Source organism: Lemur catta, chromosome 3 (genome assembly GCF_020740605.2).
Source record: "Lemur catta isolate mLemCat1 chromosome 3, mLemCat1.pri, whole genome shotgun sequence".
Taxonomy (NCBI): domain Eukaryota; kingdom Metazoa; phylum Chordata; class Mammalia; order Primates; family Lemuridae; genus Lemur; species Lemur catta.
This window is the reverse complement of record NC_059130.1, coordinates 33,215,433-33,234,901: the sequence shown is the minus strand read 5'-3', so window position 1 is coordinate 33,234,901 and position 19,469 is coordinate 33,215,433. Positions and strand designations below refer to the sequence as shown.

The window sequence follows — 19,469 nt, the reverse complement described above, 5'->3', positions numbered from 1 at the left end:
CAAACGTTGTCTATTACACATATATCCATTCATTGAATAGTTGTTTCCATTTAATAGTGAGTACTGACTGATGAGCACACAAGCGCACAGAGGGAAGTAAGACTCAGTGGAAAGCAACCAGCGGGGAGGGAGGAGGAGCAGAGAATAAACCAACCTAATAGGCACTACGAACACTATTTGGGTAACAGGCTCACCTATAGCCAGAACTCAAGCATTACAAAAAAGATCCATGTAACCCAAAACATCTGTACACCTTTAATGTTTTGAAATAAAAAAATAATAAAAGTATTTGTTTCCACGTGTGGGGTGATGTGCTCTATACTAGCGATGCGGTGGTCAACAGGGGCCTGCCCTCGTGCCACTTATAATCTCCTCATTGCTCCAGGCACGTGGTGTGTGAAAGTGTCATTTCCCCAGCAAGATGCTCTGGAAGCTCCTTCACTGCAGGGCCCCTGTATGTCTCCTACACTTCCTGGTGGTTGGTTGTTCATCACAGATATTTAATGAAGAAGAGCACGTTTGCGAAGCACTTAGTACAGGGGATGCTCGCTACGCAGTGAGTGGTTAATCTCTGCATTTACTATATCAGAATTGAAAAGAGGACAGAATGGGGTTCTGAGGGCAGTTTCTGCAGTCAGACAGGTGGGGTCTATTCCCAGTTCTGCCACTTACTAGCTTTGTGTTGTAAGCAGTGTTTAACTTCTCTGAGACTCATGTTCCTTTTCTGTTAAATGGAGATTTTACCTTTATATATTAGGATTGTTGGGAAAATTATAGGAGATAATGTCTGAAAAGCTCTGGAATACGGAAAGTGCTCAGTCATATCATCACTTGACCTTTTATATTCTTTTTATTTATTTATTTATTTATTTATTTATTTTTTAGAGACAAGGTCTCACTTTTGCTCAGGCTGGTCTTGAGCTCCTGACCTCAAGCAATCCTCCGACTTCGGCTTCCCAGAGTGCTAGCATTACAGACAGACATGAGCCACTGTGCCGGGCCTTCTTTTATATTCTTACACACAGCACCTCTTTAAGGAGCCAGCAGTCCCCAAACGTTTCACTTACTAAGCACCCCTCTTATTTTTCTTCTATAAAGGCCACATTTTAATTGATCTTTGTCTCTCAAGCTACATTGGTTAATAAGTAATGAATATATTTCCCTATTTAAAATGAACTAGAAATACTTATGGCTTCCAAACAGAACTGTGGATCAGCATGTGATCACTATACTTCATATGTGTTCTTGGCTTTTGCCTAAGAAGCGCATATTATTAATAGTAAGCCTGGTAGCCGCTCATAGGTCAGTAGTTGATTTCCACAAAGCTTTTCGAAATACTGCAAATAGTACCTCTGAGGAAACCCCAATGGCTCAGGGACCTAAGATGAGGCCGCCTCTGAGGTGAAGGTCTGAGGCCACCTCTGGCCAGGTGACTTGTTGGTATTCGTTCTCCTTCTGTGTGCCCAGCCTGGCTTTCATTTTGTCCCTTTCCCATTTGCCTCTCAGACTGGCTGGACTTAGCCAGTTTTCCTATGTTCCCACCTCCCGGTGTCACCCCTGCACTGCGTAGTAAGTCCCAGGCGCAGAATTGTGCCTGATTTCTTAGATTCTCTGCTCCTTATTCTCTTCCAACTGCATTTTCCCCAGTAGTGTTTTTAGCTTGCTGGAATCTCCTTCCTTCATGTTACTTTTATTTATTTAAAAGAGTTTTCACTTTCCCCTTCCTAGGATCTTAAGTGACATTAACTTCACCAGGATTTTGGCATCTCCCATCCCCCACCCCCGGCCCCAACTAAGAAAGTGTGACAAAGCTCATTTGGGGTATGGTGGCTATTGTTTACAGCAGGAGAAAATAAAGAGAACCGGCATGATACCTTCAGCGCTCACTCACCATCCATGCTAGAATCGCGAAGTAATTACTGAGTTCCTAACAGGTGCCAGGCTCTGTGACAGGTAAGCCACCACAGTGTAGGGTAGTAGCTGAGGGCATGGGCTTTAGAGATAGACCTGCGTGAACCCCGCCCATCTGGGTGACCTTAAGTATGTCATTTAACATTTTGGGGGCCTCTTATCTGTGAAATGTAAACAATAACACCCACCTCGTAGAGCTATTGTGAGGTTACGCACAGCTAGTGTGAGGTTAGGCACTTGGCACAGTGCCTGGCGGATCATAACTCCCACTCTGAGAAGGCACTGAGCCTGCCTGCTGGCTGCCCCAGGGCGAGTGCTGCATACTAGGCTGCCTGCGGTGGGCTGGGCTGGGGGCACAGAAAACTCCAGACTTAGGGCTGGGCAAGGATGGGGTGGGTGGCACTCAAGAGATGGGGAAAGCAAGGAAAGGAGGAAGGAAAGTGGAAGGACATGATAACAAAAGCACATTTAAGGAGCAAAATTTGAACTCATTAGAAATATTCATGTCATTCCGTCTTCTTCTTTTGTCTCTTTCAAACCTGGCTATGGATATATAGCTGGATAGTTAAAATCTGGTGCCCCCTTGCAGATCTGGGCCAGGGTTGAGGTGACTGGAGCTGGAAGCCTGGCCTGTGTGGGCTGGCGAGTTCACCCAGCGCACTCTGCCTGGGTGGAGGGTGCTGGTGGGGGTGGCACTCACTTCATGCCCTGCTGGAAGACCGAGTTGCGGCGGGTCTTGCAGATGATGAGGTCAGCCCACTGCACAACCACGATGCTGGCAAAGAAGGCCGTGTGGCACGTGAACTCCACCACCTTGCGCTGCTCGTAGGTCTGGGGGAGGGCGGGCAGAGAGTGGTGAGAGTGTCCGAGGAGAGGGTAGCACCAGAGTGTGGCATGGTTTCAGGGCAGTTGCTAAGCCCTGGGCACCTAATCCATCCTCAGCCCCCAGTCCCAGTTGGCCACTACTGGCCATTCCTGTCAGGCATTTAGCACCCCTTCCTTCACCCATGTGCACGCGCATTTACGCAGCGCCACTCACCCACTCCTGTCCATAGCTGTCCTCCAGGTCATTCATGGTTCGGTCATCCCAGTCAAGGCGGATACCCAGCAGCCGTGATGGCAGGAAACCGTTCTCTGCCAGGATTACGAAGTAGGTGAAGAAGCCACCCAGCGCCTGAATCATCCCTGTGGGTAGTGGGCAAAAGGCAGGAGGTGGGTCAGAGAAGGAAGGAGAGGGGCCAGCCTTCAGGGCCAGAGGTAGAGCCCCTGACCCTGGGGCCTGGCCCCTGCCCTGGAATTTTGCTTGGGGCTTATCCCTCGGAACACCAGGGAGGAGCCCTCTGGGGGTCCCCTCTGAGCCCCAGGGCTAGGCGCACCAATCTGTCCGTAGGCCATGCTGATGAGCCGCTCATTCACCAGCTTGTCTGTCTGGGGGTTTCGGGGCTGCCGCTTCATGATGTCACTCTCAGCTGCTTCATAGGCCAAGGAGATGGCGGGGACCTGTGTGGGGTGGGCATGGGAAGGGGAGGGCATTTGAAGGGAGATGACAGGAGCAGTGGAGAATCTTTGACACAATTCAACAAGCATTGATTAAGACCCTATCTTCTTCCAGGCCTGTGCTTGTCTTCTCTGTAACCATCACAGCCTGGCCAGCTGCCCCTGAGTCCCCTCTCCTTCCCTCCTCTGCTCCTCCCACCCACTGTGCCCACATGGCTGCCTCGCCTGTCCCCTTCTCCACCTCTGGGCTCACCATGTCTGTGCCCAGGTCGATGCAGAGGATGGTCACAGTGCCCAGAGGCAGGGGGATATTGACGATGATGAACAGCAGGAAGGGGGTGATCTCAGGGATGTTGCTGGTCAGGGTGTAAGCGATGGATTTCTTCAGGTTGTCAAAGATCAGGCGGCCTGTGGGGAGGTTCTGAGGGCATCAGGGAGGTCAGAGGGACCCTTCCCCACCCCTGGCCCCAGAAGCGTGGCTACCCGTTTTCCTGAGAGAGGAAGAGTTGGTATTTGAGGGAAGCTGAAGCAGGTGGGGCTGCCTGAAGTCCCGGGTGACTTTTCAGCTGGGGCAAAGGCAAGGGACGCAGGTGCGCAGCGTCAGCCATCCCAGACGCCACCCAGCCCTCGCGGTCTTCTCACCCTCCTCCACCCCTGTGACGATGGAGGCAAAGTTGTCGTCCAGCAGGATCATGTCGGCTGCCTGCTTAGAGACGTCAGAGCCAGCAATGCCCATGGCAATGCCAATGTCAGCCTTCTTCAGCGCAGGGGAGTCGTTCACGCCGTCACCCGTCACGGCCACGATGGCTCCCTGGGGAGAGGACACAGCCAGAGCTCCAGGAGGAAGCCTCTGGCCAAGTCCGGCCCTTTGCCCTGTCCCTGCCTCCCATCCCTCCCGCCATCTGCCTCCTGAGGCAGTGCTCACCTGCCTCTGGCAACCCTCCACGATGATGAGCTTCTGCTGAGGAGACGTCCGGGCAAACACAATCTCCGTGTGGTTCTTGAGGATCTCGTCGAGCTGCTCCGATGTCATGTCCTTCAGGTCAGAGCCGTGTACCACGCACGCCTTGGCTTCTCTGGGGGAAGGGGCAGAGGGCTGACTCCTGTCCTTACCACCAGGCTGCAGCCTCCCTGCTAAGCCGGCTCCCCCGCCTGCTTCAGTTCTCCTCTCCGGCTCCTCATTCCCCCCAGGTCTCTCTGCAGAAGCGATGCTAAATCCTCGCCATGCAGCAGCATGTCGTAAATGCTGCATGCGAGGCCCTGGGCTAGTTCCTTCACACACACCCCCACTCCTACGGCAGCCCTGCAATGCTGTAGTGAGAAAAGGGGGCTCGGGAGGGTAACATGATGTCTCCAAGGCCACACAGCTGACCGGTGGCACAGCCTGGACACAAACTTAGGACTGAGGAACCAGTCACAGAAGTGTCAGAGGCAGGACCCGTAAAGGTCCAAGAGATGCTGTCCAGATACCCCCAGGGGACATTCCAGCCTTCTGTGGGAGGGGATGTGTCGAGGGGGGCAGGGGCGTCCTGCACAGGCCTCACCTGGGGTTGACTTGACTCACAGGGATGTTGAGCCGGGCGGCGATGTCCTCCACAGTCTCGTTGCCCTCCGATATGATGCCCACGCCTTTGGCAATGGCCTTGGCTGTAATAGGGTGATCCCCTGTCACCATGATCACCTAGCAGAGGGGGAAGAGAGGAAGGAAAGCAGTGTTATAGCCGTCCACCCATTCCTTTCCCAGTGTCAAGAACAGCTAGACTACGAGATGTCTGGGCTGCACATCCCAGCCAAGATAATAGAATTGTGAGTGTGTGTATGTATGTATGTGTGTGTGTGTGTGTGTGTTTGTATTCGGGTGGGTGGGTGAGGAAGAGAGACAATGACAGTTATGTTATGTTCAGGGGATCAAAAATGTTTGCTTAAATGGAGGAAGTGTCCATGACAGAGTAACAAGTTAATGATGGTCCCTTGGAAAAGAAGCCTCAGTTCTTTAGGATTATATACGAGATTTTTTTTTAGCAGTTTGGATTTCATGGGATTCAAGGCAGTCAGAGCTGGAAGAACCCTTTAACACCTCCTTCGTTTTACAAATGAGGAAACCAAGACTTAGAGAGGGCCTACGATTTGCTCAAGGTCTCAGCGACCCAGAACTGGGACCTGATGTTCCGAGTATCTGATGTGATCACTGCGGCAATCTAACTGGACAAGCCACGGAAAGACAGCCACAGCAGCCCTGCCTTCACCGCCTTACTCATCTGCCGCTGACATCCAACGTGGGGCGCCTCTCCCAGGATGATGTTCATGGCTGTCTTTGCAGCGTGAGTGGAGTTGGGATGAGGCGAGTGGTCGGCACTGCCAGTTAAGAGGCATTGTGAGCACCAGGTGATCAGAGCTGGGTTAGAACAGCATTTGCATGTGTGGGCTTTGGGGACAAATCCCACGGTACTGAAAAGGAAGCCTTTTCAGGCCCCACTGGCTTCTCTGCCACCCCCACCGCTCCGCTGAAACTGCCCCCAAAGGCCACATGGGCCTCCCAATCGAAAAATGAAACTGTCTTTTTGGTCTTCACCCTACTTGACTCCTCTGAGGCATTTGCCACTGTTGACCAACTCTCCCTGAAACCCTAGCCTCCCTTGGCTTCCACAGACTCCTTCCCTCCTGCTCCCCCTCCCCTCCTCCGAGTGCTCTTCCCCTCCGCCTCAGGGTGGCAGCCTAGTAGAATGGAGGAGCACCGGCTCTGGAGTGGACGGAGACCAGACTTTAAACATTGACCTTCTCCCCCAACCGTGCCTTAGGCAGGTCACTTCACCAAGTCTCAGCACAGCGAAGAAGACGATTCCTACCGTTCCAGGTGGTCATGAAGATTACACGGCATTAGGTGGATGCTCAATAAATGTTAGCTGTGTCCTTCCTCCCACCTCCTCCTCACTACTTCATCTTCCTGCACTTGCCCCTAAATGTTGGTGTGGCCCCAGTTTTCATTCTCCTCCCTTTCCTTGACCCATGTTCTCTTCCTGAGCAATATAATAAAATATACTAGTAAGAATTTAGTTTGCACCCATGTGCTGCTGAGATTCAAATCTCCAGTCCTGACCCTCTTTCATGAGCTTGAAGCCATAGTCCAGATTTCCCTGGAACTTCTCTCCCGGGATGTCTTATATATGCCTCAAACTTAAGGTCAAAATGAATGCATAATCTCTGCTCCCCCTACCCCGACCAAGCCTGCTCCTGCACTCCCTACGTTAGATACTATCCTCTCTGTTCATTCTGCCCCTTTCTCTCCTATATCTTCCTCACCTCCCGTATCCACTTTGGCCATGCTCACAAAACGTTTCTCAAATGCGACTTTTCCTCTCCACTCCCTTTGTTGCTGCCCTCGTTCAGGTTATCATCCCTTGTCTGAACTACTGCAGTGGCCTCCTAACCTGACTTCAGTTCTTCCCCAAATCCAGTCCCTCCTCCATCCAGGTAGCCTCCTAAAAGCTTGACCTGCTCCATGACCCCTGAGGCTCTCTGTGGCCCGCAGAATAAAGCCCAGCTCTGGCATTTAAGCCAAATCCTTCCAACGGGCCCTGACCCAGCGTTCCCTGGTGCACCTCGCCACCTGCTCCGCCAGCCCACACACATGTGCCGTACAGTCGAGCCGTGTCAGGGTACATGCTGTTCCCTCTCCCTCGCTGCCTTATAGAATACACTTCAGTCTTCAAAGCCCAGATCAAATATCATCCCCTCTGTCAAACATGATCCATTTCCCAGAGGCAGAATTAACGAAGAGGTCCTTTGCCCAACCCTGGTCACGGTGAGAGGCACCTCATGGAGCAGGAGGAGCATGGGCTTTCCAGATAATCAGGCCATGCTTCACATTCCCAGTCCCCCTCTTACCAGCAGTTTTATTCTGAAAGACCTACTTACCCACACCCAGTTTCAGTTTGTTTTGCAATGGGGATAGTGATGCCTACCTTGGAGACAGTGATTATGGGGTTCAGAAATCACCTATCTACACAGCACCAAGTCCTCTGGTGTGATGGGTAAGAAATAGCAGACTGCCTTGGTTCAAATCCTGGTTCTACGCTTTACTAGCTGTGTGGCCTTGGGCATTGTACTTTGTGCCTCAGTTTCCCTCTCTGTAAAAAAGAGAAAATACTAGTGCTTACTCATAGGGTTGCTCTGAATATTAAATGAGATCATACAGGGTTAGAGCTTAGAATGGTACCTGGTTTATACGAAGTTCAAAAAATAATTGACTGTTTTTATCATTAGAGTCTTTGCTCCATAATAGGTGCTCAATTGCCCTATTATGATTGTTCTACATCTGTTTAATTGGAAGGACATCTGTTTCTCCTGAGCCATCATGAGATGCGGAGGCCAGGCCCTGTGTCTCTTTCCCCAAGGCCTTGTCTTTGTATCCCAGTGCCTAGCGCAGTACCTGGCCCTCGGTAGACAGGTTGCCTTGCATCGATTTGGCAATAGGTGAGATGTTGGCCAAAGGAGAGCAAGCAGTGGCACCAGAGCTGGCGACTGGGTGGATAAAGGGCTGGTAAAAGGCTGTATCTGGGAAACAGGAAAGTAAGCTCCAACATGGGAGGAATTTTTATCTGTTTGTTAACTCCAGCACCTTGCACGGTGCCTTGTACACAGTTGGTAAATAATAACTATTTGCTAAATGAAAGACAAACATAGGACAGAGAAGGGAGTGGCCAGTGAGAAGCCATTGCAGTTGGACAAGAGAGCCTGGGAGAGGCATGCGTGAGTGGGAGGTGGTCTGTGGGCTTCTGGGCTGAGCCAGTGGGGGCAGACAAGAGCCTGCTAATCCCATTGCAACTGGTCAGAGACAATGGGCAGAAGCTGGGAAGGGGAGGACAACCAGGCCTCCAAGACAGGGTGCCTGATCATGCGTGAAATCAGATGGGAAGGGTGCTCATGCATATGGGACAATGAACGGTGCCAGGGATGGACATGGGAACTGGCCACTCTGAGCGAAAGGGAGGAGGGTGAGAGCTCCAAGGCAGGGGTGGACCTTTCCTTGCAGATGGACAGCTTCTCCTCTGAGTCAGTGGGAAGGAGGCCACCAGTGGCCTGCATCTCTTCAAGGCAGCAGCCGCTGCCATCCCTTAACCTTTGGCATAAGAGAGAGAAGGATGGCGGGGAGGCCAGTACCTTGATGCCTGCGCTTCGGCACTTGCCCACAGCATCTGGCACAGCAGCCCGGGGAGGGTCGATCATAGACATGAGCCCCACAAAGCATAGCTTCTCTGTGGGAAAGTTCAGCTCATCTGTGTCGAATTTGAAGCCCCGAGGAAACTTTCCAGAAGGCAGATTCAGCTGGCAGAACCCTGAAGTGGGCCAGAAGGGAGGCGTGAGAACAGCAGAGTGGCTGCCTGGAACCCCCCAGAACCCCTCACCCCAGGGGTGCCACCAAGGCTCGGGAATCCCCTTCTCAGCCCTGCCCCTGCTCCTGCCCCTCACCCAGCACGCGCTCGCCCAGACCCCCCAGCTCCATGTAGGCATTTTGAAAGGCGTCCTGCATCTCCTTGTCGAGAGGGATCTCCTTGCCCTGCACCAGGATGGTGGAGCACCGGTCCAGGATGCGCTCTGGGGCCCCCTTCATCACCAGCACGTGGCTCTGGGGGCTGTCTTCTCGCTCGTGGATGGACAGCTAGAGAGAGGACAGGCAGTTACACAGAGAGCCGTACTTTGTCTTGGTAGCTCCAGTGCTCAGTGCAGGGCCTGATATAGACCAGTGGCTGGTAAGGGATCCACCCTTAATAAAATAGCCTCGATCCTTCAAAGACTGTCAACAAAGGGAGAGTGTCCACATGTGGAGGGGTTTTGGGACCTCATAGTCCCAACTCTTGTAACCTGAGAGTTGCCGCCATAGGTCAGTCATTCATTCAACAAATATTATTAAGGTCAGCAAAGACAGGCACTGTGTTAGTGGCTGGGCATCCCTCACCACCACACTGGCCTCAGGCGGCTGTACCTCTGTGGCTCATGCAGAACATAGCTGAGACTGCATTCTTGGCGTTTAGTGGGTGCCTAAAGGCCAAGGGATATCAGAAGGGAGTTACAGAAATGTGTTCCACCTGGATGGGGTGGGACAGTTGGAGGGCTAGGCCAGAGGATGGGGGGCTGTGGGGAGAAGAGTGGAGGCTGCAGGAAGAAATGTAGGAAGGGTTTGGGAGTTAGGGGGTAATTGCAACCAGACACGTGGTCGTACCAGTTGTCCTGGGCGTTAGGGGACATGACTCTCAGATGCCACCCTCCTATAGATGGTTTCCCCTTGGGTTTGCCTACTCCCTCCCATTTCTTTCCCTCTCTCTTCCTCTGTCCCAGCAACCCAGCCAAACCTGGTACTTGTTGGTAGAGTTGAAAGGAATCTCCGCCACCTTGGGATTCCTGTCCCTCATCTTCCTCACTGAGCCACAGGACAGCTCAATGCACTTGAGCAGAGCTGACTCAGAGGCGTCTCCAGCTGTGTCCCGCTGCCAGGAGAGAAGAGAATCCAGTGTCCCAGGGTGGGAGGGAAGGGAGTGGAGGACCAGGCGAGGAGGGCACTGAAGCCCCCAGGGCAGCCACAGTGGGTGAGAGGGAAAGCTGGGCAACAGCAGCCGACCCCCACCTTAGACACAGAGATGTTCTCCTGCCCAGCCTTGAAGACGGCACGGTTGCAGAGACCAGCAATCCGAGACAGGGCCGTCCATGTGGGGGATCGTTTGTCAAAAGTGGCCCCTGGGGGGAAATGGGGACAACCAGGAGCGTGGCTCCCCTCTAGAGCTTTACCTCAGTCCCCCCACCATACCGGCACCCTTATCACCACCATCCCGTCCACTCCCTCTGGAGCACCCAATCACCAGACTGATCTTCAGTGGTGTCAGCCTCGTGGATCTGGTTGTCAAACCACATGTGGGCGACCGTCATGCGGTTCTGGGTGAGGGTGCCCGTCTTGTCCGAGCAGATGGTGGACGTGGAGCCCAGCGTCTCCACCGCCTCCAGGTTCTTCACCAGGCAGTTCTTCCGAGCCATGCGCTTGGCTGTCAGGGTCAGGCACACCTGGTAGAAAGAAAGAGAAGAATAAAAAAGAGTTGATCCTGGAGCCAGAGATGACCATGACCTTACCCTAGACCGAGACTCTATTCCTCCTCCCTCGATGCCACTCCACTAACATGATTGGGTGGGACCTAGCTGTAAACAATGAATGCGTTCGATCTGAGATGTGTTGAATTGAGACCATGGGTATATATGAAGGTGAAATGCCCAGAGAGTTGACGGACATTTGACTGGAGTTCCAGAGAGTGCCAGAGAGAGCTGGGCACAAGGATGGGAGGTATCTGCACAGAAGGGACACTGGAAATTGTAGGAGAAGATAGGTTCTCTCTAGGGGCATAAGAAGACCAGAGAGCTGAGGCCTGAGGATCAGTGTCGGGGGAGAAGGAGGGGACAGAGGAGGAGAAAATGAGGATAGTCACACATCAGTAACTGACAAAAGGGAGAATTCTAGGAGGGTGGACAGTAATATCCATTTCAGCCGTGGAGTTAGTGACGGGAGCTGAGAAAGGTCACCGGATTTGCTGGTCAGTCACTGGTGACCTTTGAGAGAGCCTTTACAGGAGAGTTGGCAGGAGGAGTCCCAGGCTGCGGGGGAGCTGAGTGCAGGAATGGTGAGGGAAGGTGACTGTGACGAGCTCCAGAGGAGAAACTGAGAGCCCAGGTAGGGCCCTCCCTGAGACTTTTCAGACTCACTGAGTTATGTTTAAGTGATCTCTGAGTCCAGCATCTGATACGAGACTGTAGAAACTGGAAGGGAAAACTTACTGAGGAGCAATGAGCAACTGTGCCCCTATCCTTTTGAGGAAAGAGTAGTGAGCCCCGCCCAGGTGGCATGCCAGCCTGACCCACTCACAGTGACGGTGGCCAGAAGCCCCTCAGGCACATTGGCCACGATGATGCCGATGAGGAAGATGACTGCCTCCAGCCAGCTGTAGCCCAGGATGAGGGAGAGCACGAAAAAGGAGACCCCCAGGAATACGGCCACCCCCGTGATCAGCTGGATAAAGTGTTCGATCTCCATGGCTATGGGCGTCCGCCCAACCTCCAGGCCCGAGGCGAGAGTGGCTATGCGTCCCATCACCGTCCGGTCACCTGTGGCAATCACGATGCCCCTGGCAGTGCCTGCAACATAGGAGGGGACACAGGTTGGGCACCTTCTGGTTCCTAGGGACTGAAGTCCCATCCTACTTCCTGAGCAAGGAGAACCATTACAGAGTAAATGATCAAAGACTCAGATCCTGGAGGTCACTTTTAGTAGACTTCACTGGGGTTACCCTCCCTGGATAGATCGCCAATCCCAGAGCCATTACAACAGTAAATGGTTTTCTCTTGTACTTGGGCCTGTGGAGAAGCCTTGAAAATAATCTCAAAGTTTGAATTGAGGAAATTCAATAAATGAAATAAAAATTTCCTGCGGCATTTCAGTAAAATCAGTCTCAAACTTGATATCATCCAAAAGTATATTATGAACACAAAGTAAAGCACTCATTATGGATTTTTTGTGTAGTATTAGGATTTTCTTTCTTAACACTAGGCATGAATCTCTATAGAGGAAGCTAGGCAATTCCTCACCCTTGTGTGACATTACAGGGGTCTCTGGGGAAGGAAGTGTGTAGTGGAAAGAGCATACGTGTTGGAACCAGCCAAATCAGGGTTTGAATCCTTTTTTGAATTCCTACCTAGGGGTTGTTTTAATATTTAAATGAGATAGTGCTGTAATACACCTAGACCAGGGCCTACAACATAGGGGGCACTCAACAAATTTTAGTTCCATTCATTTGCTTTCCTCTCTTCAAAGCCAAGTAAAGGGTAAGCAATGGGAGCATATTACCAATTGTGGGAAATGTAAATTTCAGAATTTCAGTACATTAAAAATTTAGGAAATTTAGTGTGTGGTGATTTTTATTGTACAGCTGGCCCTCTGTATCCACGGATTCTGCAGACTCAACCAACTTCGGATGGAAAATATTTGAAAATAAATGAATAAATAAATAAAAATAGCAATACAACAATAAAAAATACAAATTTAAAAACCAGTATAGAACAACAGCCATGTACATAGCGTTTACATTGAATTAGATATCATAAGTAATCTAGAGATGATTTAAAGTACAGAGGAGGATGTGGGTAGGTTATGTACAAATACTATTGCCATTTTATGTAAGGGCCTGGAGTATTTCTGGGTTTTGGTATTTCTGGAGGTTCTAGAACCAACCCTTTGTGGATACTGAGGGATGAGTGTAATTCCAGCTTGCTAAAGGAGAAAATAAAAACCCAGAGAAACATAATATGCCAAGGAGAATTGAATAATGGGAAGGGCAGGTGTGGATTGGGAACAAGGCCCCCTGTACCCTGCTCTCAGAGGCCCGTGGTCAAGTGAGGCTTCTTTCTCCCACCATATCTTTCCTCCTGCTCCTTCTCTAAGTGTCAGCCCACTGGTTGGACTGCAGAGGCACGGATTTCAGCTGTGCTCGGACCCCTGTCCTTCAGTGACGGAGCTATTGACCTTTGTTTATCTCACAACCCAGCACAGGATTGGGCAACCAGGGCAGCCTGTGCGCACTGAGCATTTTGGGGGGTGTAGCACAGGCTTAGATGCAGCCTGAAGGAAGGCCCAAGTGTTCACCTGGCCTGAAAGCTTTCCTGACCCTCCCATAGCCTGGGGCTCTGGTCAAAGCAAGGGTCAGAGAAGGAAGCATCTAGAACCACAAGCAATAGAAGGCATCAGATGAATCCAAAGACTTCTAGGAATCAAGGCTGGTTTGGAGCATCTGTGTGTGTATGTGTGTGTGTGTGTGTCTGTGTATGTGTGTGTGTGTGTGTGTGTGTGTGTGTGTGTGTGTGTGTGTGTGTATGCGTGTCTGCACTTGTAGCGGGATCTGGACCCATTATCTGAAGGCTTTGGAGTCCACTCGGTCTTGGGGTAGAACAGAGATTTTCCTTGGGAAGGTGCCTTTCCCATGGAGTCGGGCTGCCCCCAGCCAGTACCCTGCTCTCTGGAGGGGACTGTTTCTGTAATATTCAGGGCCTCCTGACTCTTCAAGTCCCCCCTCTATGGCAGAGCCAAGTTAGTAGTGCCACAGCCCCAGTCAGGACTGGGGATTGAGGGTTCAGACTGTCCTCATTAGTGCAGACTAGCTTCTCACCTTCAACACAGTTGGTAGAGAAGAAACAGATATTGCGGGTCTCCAGGGGGTTCTCATGGGTGAACTCAGGGGAGCGGGTCTGGGGCTCCGACTCTCCTGTTAGGGATGAGTTATCCACCTGAGGAGGAAGGGTGTGCCGTCATCAGACTGGCAGAGGCACTTGTACGTACACAGCTGTCTCCTGAGCCAACTCCAGCCAAGCTCAATCTCCATGACGTGAGGGACAATGTTACACTTTCCCTCATCACATATTTATGGCCTTACTCAGCTATTGTCACTGCCCTGGTTTGGAATCCTGACCCTTGCTGGATTCTTATGTGACCTTGGGTTACTTACTTAACCAACAGAGCCTCCATTTGCTCATCTATAAAACGGGGAATGTAAACAATCTCTGCACAACCACAGAGCTACCACTAACATTGCAGTCCATAAAAATGGCACCTCCTGGGGTTGTTCAGGGCAAAACCTGTGCAGCAGCCCTGCAAGGTGACGCTGTTTTTTCAGAGTCCTATTAGATTGCACATGTGAACATATATAAAGCGTCTGACACATAATTGGTGCTCAATGCATGATTATTAAAAAGTGGATATCAAAGAAATAGCTGAGGCATAGAGCACTCATAACTCGCAGATGCAAGGAGAAGTGCTAAGCACATATGCTGAGAGAGGGTTCAGCTGGATACAGGGGCAGGTGTTGACATTTGGACCTGGGGCTTCTGACCTTTCAATCACTGACTGGGCCCTCTCGGCTCTACACAGCCTGCTTGCTCTGGCATGTCCTCCTCACCTTACAGCCGTGAGAAGAGATGATCCGGAGGTCAGCAGGGACGCGGTCTCCACCCTTCACCTCCACCAGGTCCCCCACCACCACTTCCTCGGCATTGATCTGCATCTTCTCTCCCTCCCGGATCACGAGGGCTTGCTGTGGGGAGACCGTGGGCATCTCATGAAATGCTCGTCTCTGCCCCTGCCTTCCTCTGCTGGTCTCCCACCACTCCCCCAACGCCACTAAGGGGGAGGAGAAACGCCCATGCCCCATGAAAAACTAGGTCCGAGTGTCTTTTTTGCCTACCTCCCTCTTAGAGCACAAGGAGTCGAGAGGGAATGAGCTGGACACTCCTAGAAACCTTAGGCCCCAGCCCAGAGCCTGGCCCTGCCATCTACCTGCGGCACCATGTTCTTGAAGGAGTCCATGATCTTGGAGCTTTTGGCCTCCTGGTAGTAGGAGAAGCAGCCAGTGACAATGACCACAGCTGCCAGCACCACACCCAGATATAGCTGGTGAGGAGAAAGAGTTTCAGGGACTGCCCCCCCTTCCCCTACCCTGAAAGGGCAGCTCCACTTGGGATGAGCACCCGATGCTATCCAAGACGGGAGCCCAGTCTTTGATTGGGACTGGGAATGAGACTGGTAGGGAAAGTCCTTCCCTCTAACCTCCCCTCCCTCTTCTGCCCTCCAGCCTCCTAAGTCTATAAGGGGCAGGGAAAGTCTCAGGGAGTTCCCAGGGCTTCTCTAGGGGGTGAAGACCTAGAGACGCAGAGAAGCTCACGTGACTGGGAAGGAACAGGGAGGGACTGTCTCATTCATTAATGAGTACAGGCCAGCAAGTGTTGGGGGGAGATATGTATGTATAGAAGCCTCACCCCTTTTCAGCCTGCAGTGCAGGGGGTGCTGTGGGACTGTGATGTGAGGGTCTTGTTCCCTGTCCCCCCACCATCCTGGGGGTGCAGGGTTGGAGGACAGAGCCATGGCTGGTGCAGGGATCAGGTGTGCTGGCTCACATTGTCATTGGATGGCTCGTCCTCCATGGCAGCCTGGATGCCATAGGCCAGGAAGCAGAGGATGGCCCCAATCCACAGCAGGATGGAGAAGCCCCCAAAAAGCTGACGACAGAACTTGACCCACTCTGGGGTTGTGGGGGGCGGAGTGAGGGCGTTGGGGCCATCTCGAGCCAGAATGTCCTGAGCCCGCTGGTTGGTGAGGCCCTGAGGGAGCAAGGAGAGGCGTAGTAGGGGCACGCAGAACCAACCCAGCCCCCACCATGCATGTCCCATCAGCTCCTGGGCTGGGAAGTAATGTCTAGGCGGAGACATTACTTCCAATCCCACCTGGTTGGAAGGGACAGGGACCATCCATCAGGAGAGACCACACAAACGAGGTGGCATTTGTGATGGGACTTGGAGGCCTTGAAGGCTGAGGGCAGTTTTGACTATGGCTCCACCTTTATTATTGGATTGAGACACACTGTGTTTGGGACCCCAGTATTTCCCCTGGAGGCAGCCTGGATAACCTCCCCGAAAACACTCCTGAACCAGATCCTCCCCTATTGCTCTTCTTTCAGATCCCCTCTCTCACCAGGAGTTGTAGGAGAGTCCTACATTATTGGCCATCAGTGTCACACAGCTTTGGCAGTCGCTTGTCACTTTGCACGGGAAGTCTTGCCGGCCCTGTTCCCTCTGCCCCAGGCTGGTTCAGAAGCCCCTTTCTGGATCCCACAGTATCCCCTGCCTGATTCCAGAGCTGTACTCACCACATTGCACTGGAGTTCTACACCACTTCCTGTGTATCTCCACTCATTCATTCATTCATTTAATAAATGTCTATTGAGCACCTGCTACATGACAGGCACTCATGTCGTCTCTGGGGGTCCAGAGCGACAAAGTCCCACCCTCCTGAGCTTACAATCTAGAGAGGTGACACACAATAAGTACATATTAATGCAGAGAGTGAAAAGTGTTATTAAGGAAGATAAAGTAAGGTGAAGGGATAGGGACATAGAATTTTAGGAAGAGCAGTCAGGCAAAGCCTGTAGAAGGAGCTATGCACCCACCAAATTATTGATTAATGATTTTTTTTTTTTTTTTTTTTTTCCCAAAATGATGGGTTTGGCAATCTGACTGTGCCACTTACTGTTTATATGACCTTGGGAAACTACTCTTCCTGTCTGTGTCTCCTTGCTTTAATAAATAGGTCTGCAAAACCTATCTCACAGGGTTGTTATAAGGGTTAGAGAAATATATAAAGTACCTAGGCTGGGTGTGGTGGCTCATGCCTGTAATCCTAGCACTTTAGGAGGCCAGGAGTTTGAGACCAGCCTGAGCAAGAAAGAGACCCCATCTCTACAAAATGTAGAGAAATGAGCCAGGTGTGGTGGCGCATGCCTGTAGTCCCAGCTTCTTGGGAGGCTGAGGCAGGAGGATCGCTTGAGCCCAGGAGTTTGAGTTTGTTGTGAGCTATGATAGTACTACTGCACTCTAGCTTGGGTGACAGAGTGAGACCCTGTCTCAAAAAAAAAAAATCTTCTATTACAGTGCCACACATCACATGTAGCAGGGGCCCAGCAAATTCCCATAATTAGAGGAATGGGTTACCTCCCTAGCTCATGTGTGTCAGCTCTATGGGAGGTTGGGTGTGACTAAAGTTGCTTGGAGTAGAGGTAGGGTCCCTGCCTGGAGGCCCTCTGGAGCCTGGGTTCTAGGGCGTTCTGGCTTGCAGCGTATGCGGGGAGAGAGCTTCGGGTTAGGAAGCGGGGGATACACCCTCTAGTTCAGGCTGTGCCACCAGCTAGCCATGTAACCTTAGGCAAGTCACTTGTCTCTGGGCCTCAGTTTCCTCATCTAGGAAGAGGGCGGGATTAAGTATTAAGGTTCCTCCTGCCCCGACGTTGCATGGCTCTCTCACCTCTTTGGTTCCCTCGTTAGAAGCCCCTTTACTCACCTTGGACAGGTCCACTTGGTATTTGCGGCCCAGCTCATCCAAGGACAGCTTGTGGTCATCCTGGGGAGGGAAAGGCGAGTTACTCTGGGGAGGAGGGTGAGTGTGTGTACGTTGAGTGCGAGATGGACACGAGGCACTGGGAATTGCAGGGGTGAGGTGAGCAGCACAGAGCACAAAGTTTCTGAGTGCCCTGGGCTGCCAGGGCAGCCCTGCCAGCATGGGGCCCCTCCTCCCACCCAGCAGGGTGGGCTGTGGGCCTCACCATGGCCACTTCCTTCTTCAGCTCATCCAGCTCCTTCTCTTTCTGTTTCTTCTTGCCACCACCATTCTCTGCGGTGGTGGCGGCAGGCGAGTACTCACGGCCAGCCTGCAGGAGGAAGGCAGGGCCCAGAGAGTCAGGGAGGACAGACGATGGAGCCTCCATTCCTGCCAGGCAGCCAGGGGCCCAGGCACTGGGACTGGGGGCTGTGGATTCAGAGGCAGTGATTTCCTGGGGGAGGAATCGGGACTGGAGGCTGGAGGGAACCCAGGCCCTCAGCTTGCAGACCACTGGCAGAGCGACAGGGCTCTGCGTGTGACCTGCAGGGAAGGGTGAGGAAGGCTCAGGACTGAAGATCACCACTTTTGCAGTTTAGGACTTGGGCCCTGGGGCTCCTGCTAAGATTTTGTTTGTTGATCCTGCTGCTAAATACAAACCAAGGCAAAAATGTTAAAAACCACCATCCTACGCTATTTGGGAGAATTCTGGAAGGGAGTAGACAGGGTGGGGGGTGTTGCAGGAGTGGAATCACCCTGTGGGAATGTCTTTGCCCAACATCATGGCATTTTACTTAGAGAGGAGTAGAGTCAGGAACTTGGGGAAGCAAGCGTCTCTGGGGAGCCGGCATAGGCAGGGAAGTGTCCGGAGGAGAAGGGGGTCCAGTGGCAGAGCGGCGGGAATGGAAAAACGGGGCTGGATGGAGAGAAGTTGGAGGTGGAGGGTCGCAGGTGTCCAGGGAACGGGAACATGGTGTGCGGGAGCCCCCTCTGCCCTGCTGGGCAGAAGGCAACTCAGGACTTGACACCCCAAAGCACAAGTGGGCAAGAAGGGAACTGCGTCCCATTTGTCCAAAAACTAAGAAATTGTATCTGAGAGTACACCTAAAATTAGCGTTTGTGTCACTCTTAGGTCTGGGCATTCCTGGGTCGTCTGGTGAAATCAGATGGACATTTTGACCATAGCCTTACGAAGCCCCCATTTTCCCTTCCTGTCCAGAGCCTGAGTCTCACACCACCAGGCTTCCAGGGTCTTCAGGGGCCTTGGGGGGTGGGAGGGTGGGAAACCTCTCCTTCCAGTGGGAGGAAGTGATAGGATAGGAGGGGGCGCTGGGGAAGGACTGGGGTGGCCATGACAAGTGTACAAAAAAAGCTTCTTCTCACATCCTCTTCCACCCAGTGCCCTCTCCTCCCACTCCGTCAGGATCCAGTGTCCTCGTCACAGAGGGGCTGCTCAGTTTCCACCTGGTGCCTCTGTTTCTTCACTAGACTCTACAGCCTGCACTAGGCTTTTAGGAATGAGCTTTTCTGTACTACGATGTAATGTGTTTGGGTTTTTTCCATAAAGAGTGGATACCTGGGTAGGATCAACAGCCAAGATGTCTGCCCTTTGTTTGCAGGCTAATGCATTTTCTTGGGTTTTCTTTGTTTTTTTTAACAAACAGACTTTATTTTTTGAAGCAATTTTTGGTTCACAGCAAAATTGAGTGGAAAGTAGAGAAAGTTCTCACATATTTCCTGCCCCTACACAGGCACAGCCTCCCTCACTATCAATTTCCAGCAGCTGAGTGATACATTTGTTGCAGTCGCTAGTCACCAGCCTACACTGCCACACTGTTAGCGCACACCGTCCACAGTGTACATTAAGGTTCACTCTTGGTATTGTACATTCTATGGGTTTGGACAAAGGTATAAGGACAGGTACCCACCCTTGTGGTATCACGAGGAATCGTTGCTCTGTCCTAACTCTGTGCTCTGGGATATGCATTTTTACCCATCAAAGAGCCGGGAGCTATCCCAGAGATGAGACAGTTGCCTTGACCATAAGGAGCCACACAGCCAGCACCTGGAGAAGTCTGACCAGTGAAGTCAGGAACGAGGGTTGGGGGTGCAG

General features: G+C 51.9%; 1 protein-coding gene and 1 long non-coding RNA gene across 6 annotated transcripts in view; one reads left to right on the top strand and one right to left on the bottom strand.

The window, feature by feature from the left end:
* Positions 1 to 19,469, bottom strand: part of LOC123635182 (sodium/potassium-transporting ATPase subunit alpha-2) — a 31,720-nt gene that overhangs the window by 3,576 nt on the left and 8,675 nt on the right. For 2 of the 3 annotated variants that reach the window (XM_045547072.1, XM_045547073.1), the window contains exons 3-21: positions 17,583 to 17,687; positions 17,321 to 17,380; positions 15,385 to 15,588; positions 14,768 to 14,881; positions 14,391 to 14,525; positions 13,605 to 13,722; positions 11,312 to 11,580; positions 10,263 to 10,461; positions 10,031 to 10,140; positions 9,759 to 9,893; positions 8,878 to 9,067; positions 8,569 to 8,744; positions 4,953 to 5,089; positions 4,334 to 4,484; positions 4,051 to 4,219; positions 3,662 to 3,816; positions 3,288 to 3,411; positions 2,951 to 3,096; positions 2,612 to 2,742 (exon numbers count right to left, since the gene is read on the bottom strand). In XM_045547072.1, coding sequence (XP_045403028.1) covers positions 2,612 to 2,742; positions 2,951 to 3,096; positions 3,288 to 3,411; positions 3,662 to 3,816; positions 4,051 to 4,219; positions 4,334 to 4,484; positions 4,953 to 5,089; positions 8,569 to 8,744; positions 8,878 to 9,067; positions 9,759 to 9,893; positions 10,031 to 10,140; positions 10,263 to 10,461; positions 11,312 to 11,580; positions 13,605 to 13,722; positions 14,391 to 14,525; positions 14,768 to 14,881; positions 15,385 to 15,588; positions 17,321 to 17,380; positions 17,583 to 17,687 — 2,828 coding nt within the window. Of the gene's footprint in view, positions 1 to 2,611; positions 2,743 to 2,950; positions 3,097 to 3,287; positions 3,412 to 3,661; positions 3,817 to 4,050; positions 4,220 to 4,333; positions 4,485 to 4,952; positions 5,090 to 8,568; positions 8,745 to 8,877; positions 9,068 to 9,758; positions 9,894 to 10,030; positions 10,141 to 10,262; positions 10,462 to 11,311; positions 11,581 to 13,604; positions 13,723 to 14,390; positions 14,526 to 14,767; positions 14,882 to 15,384; positions 15,589 to 17,320; positions 17,381 to 17,582; positions 17,688 to 19,469 lie in introns of those variants that run through there. The other variant, XM_045547074.1, reaches the window with a different exon arrangement.
* LOC123635188 lies at positions 2,876 to 9,823 on the top strand. Of its 3 annotated transcripts, XR_006734073.1 has the most exons (4): positions 2,876 to 3,061; positions 3,524 to 4,450; positions 5,434 to 5,729; positions 6,207 to 6,416. It is a non-coding gene; the product is annotated as an uncharacterized LOC123635188 (long non-coding RNA). The 3 variants fall into 3 exon arrangements; XR_006734072.1 differs by lacking the exons at positions 2,876 to 3,061; positions 6,207 to 6,416 and adding an exon at positions 9,745 to 9,823 and having other exon boundaries at positions 3,410 to 4,450; XR_006734071.1 differs by lacking the exon at positions 2,876 to 3,061 and having other exon boundaries at positions 3,410 to 4,450.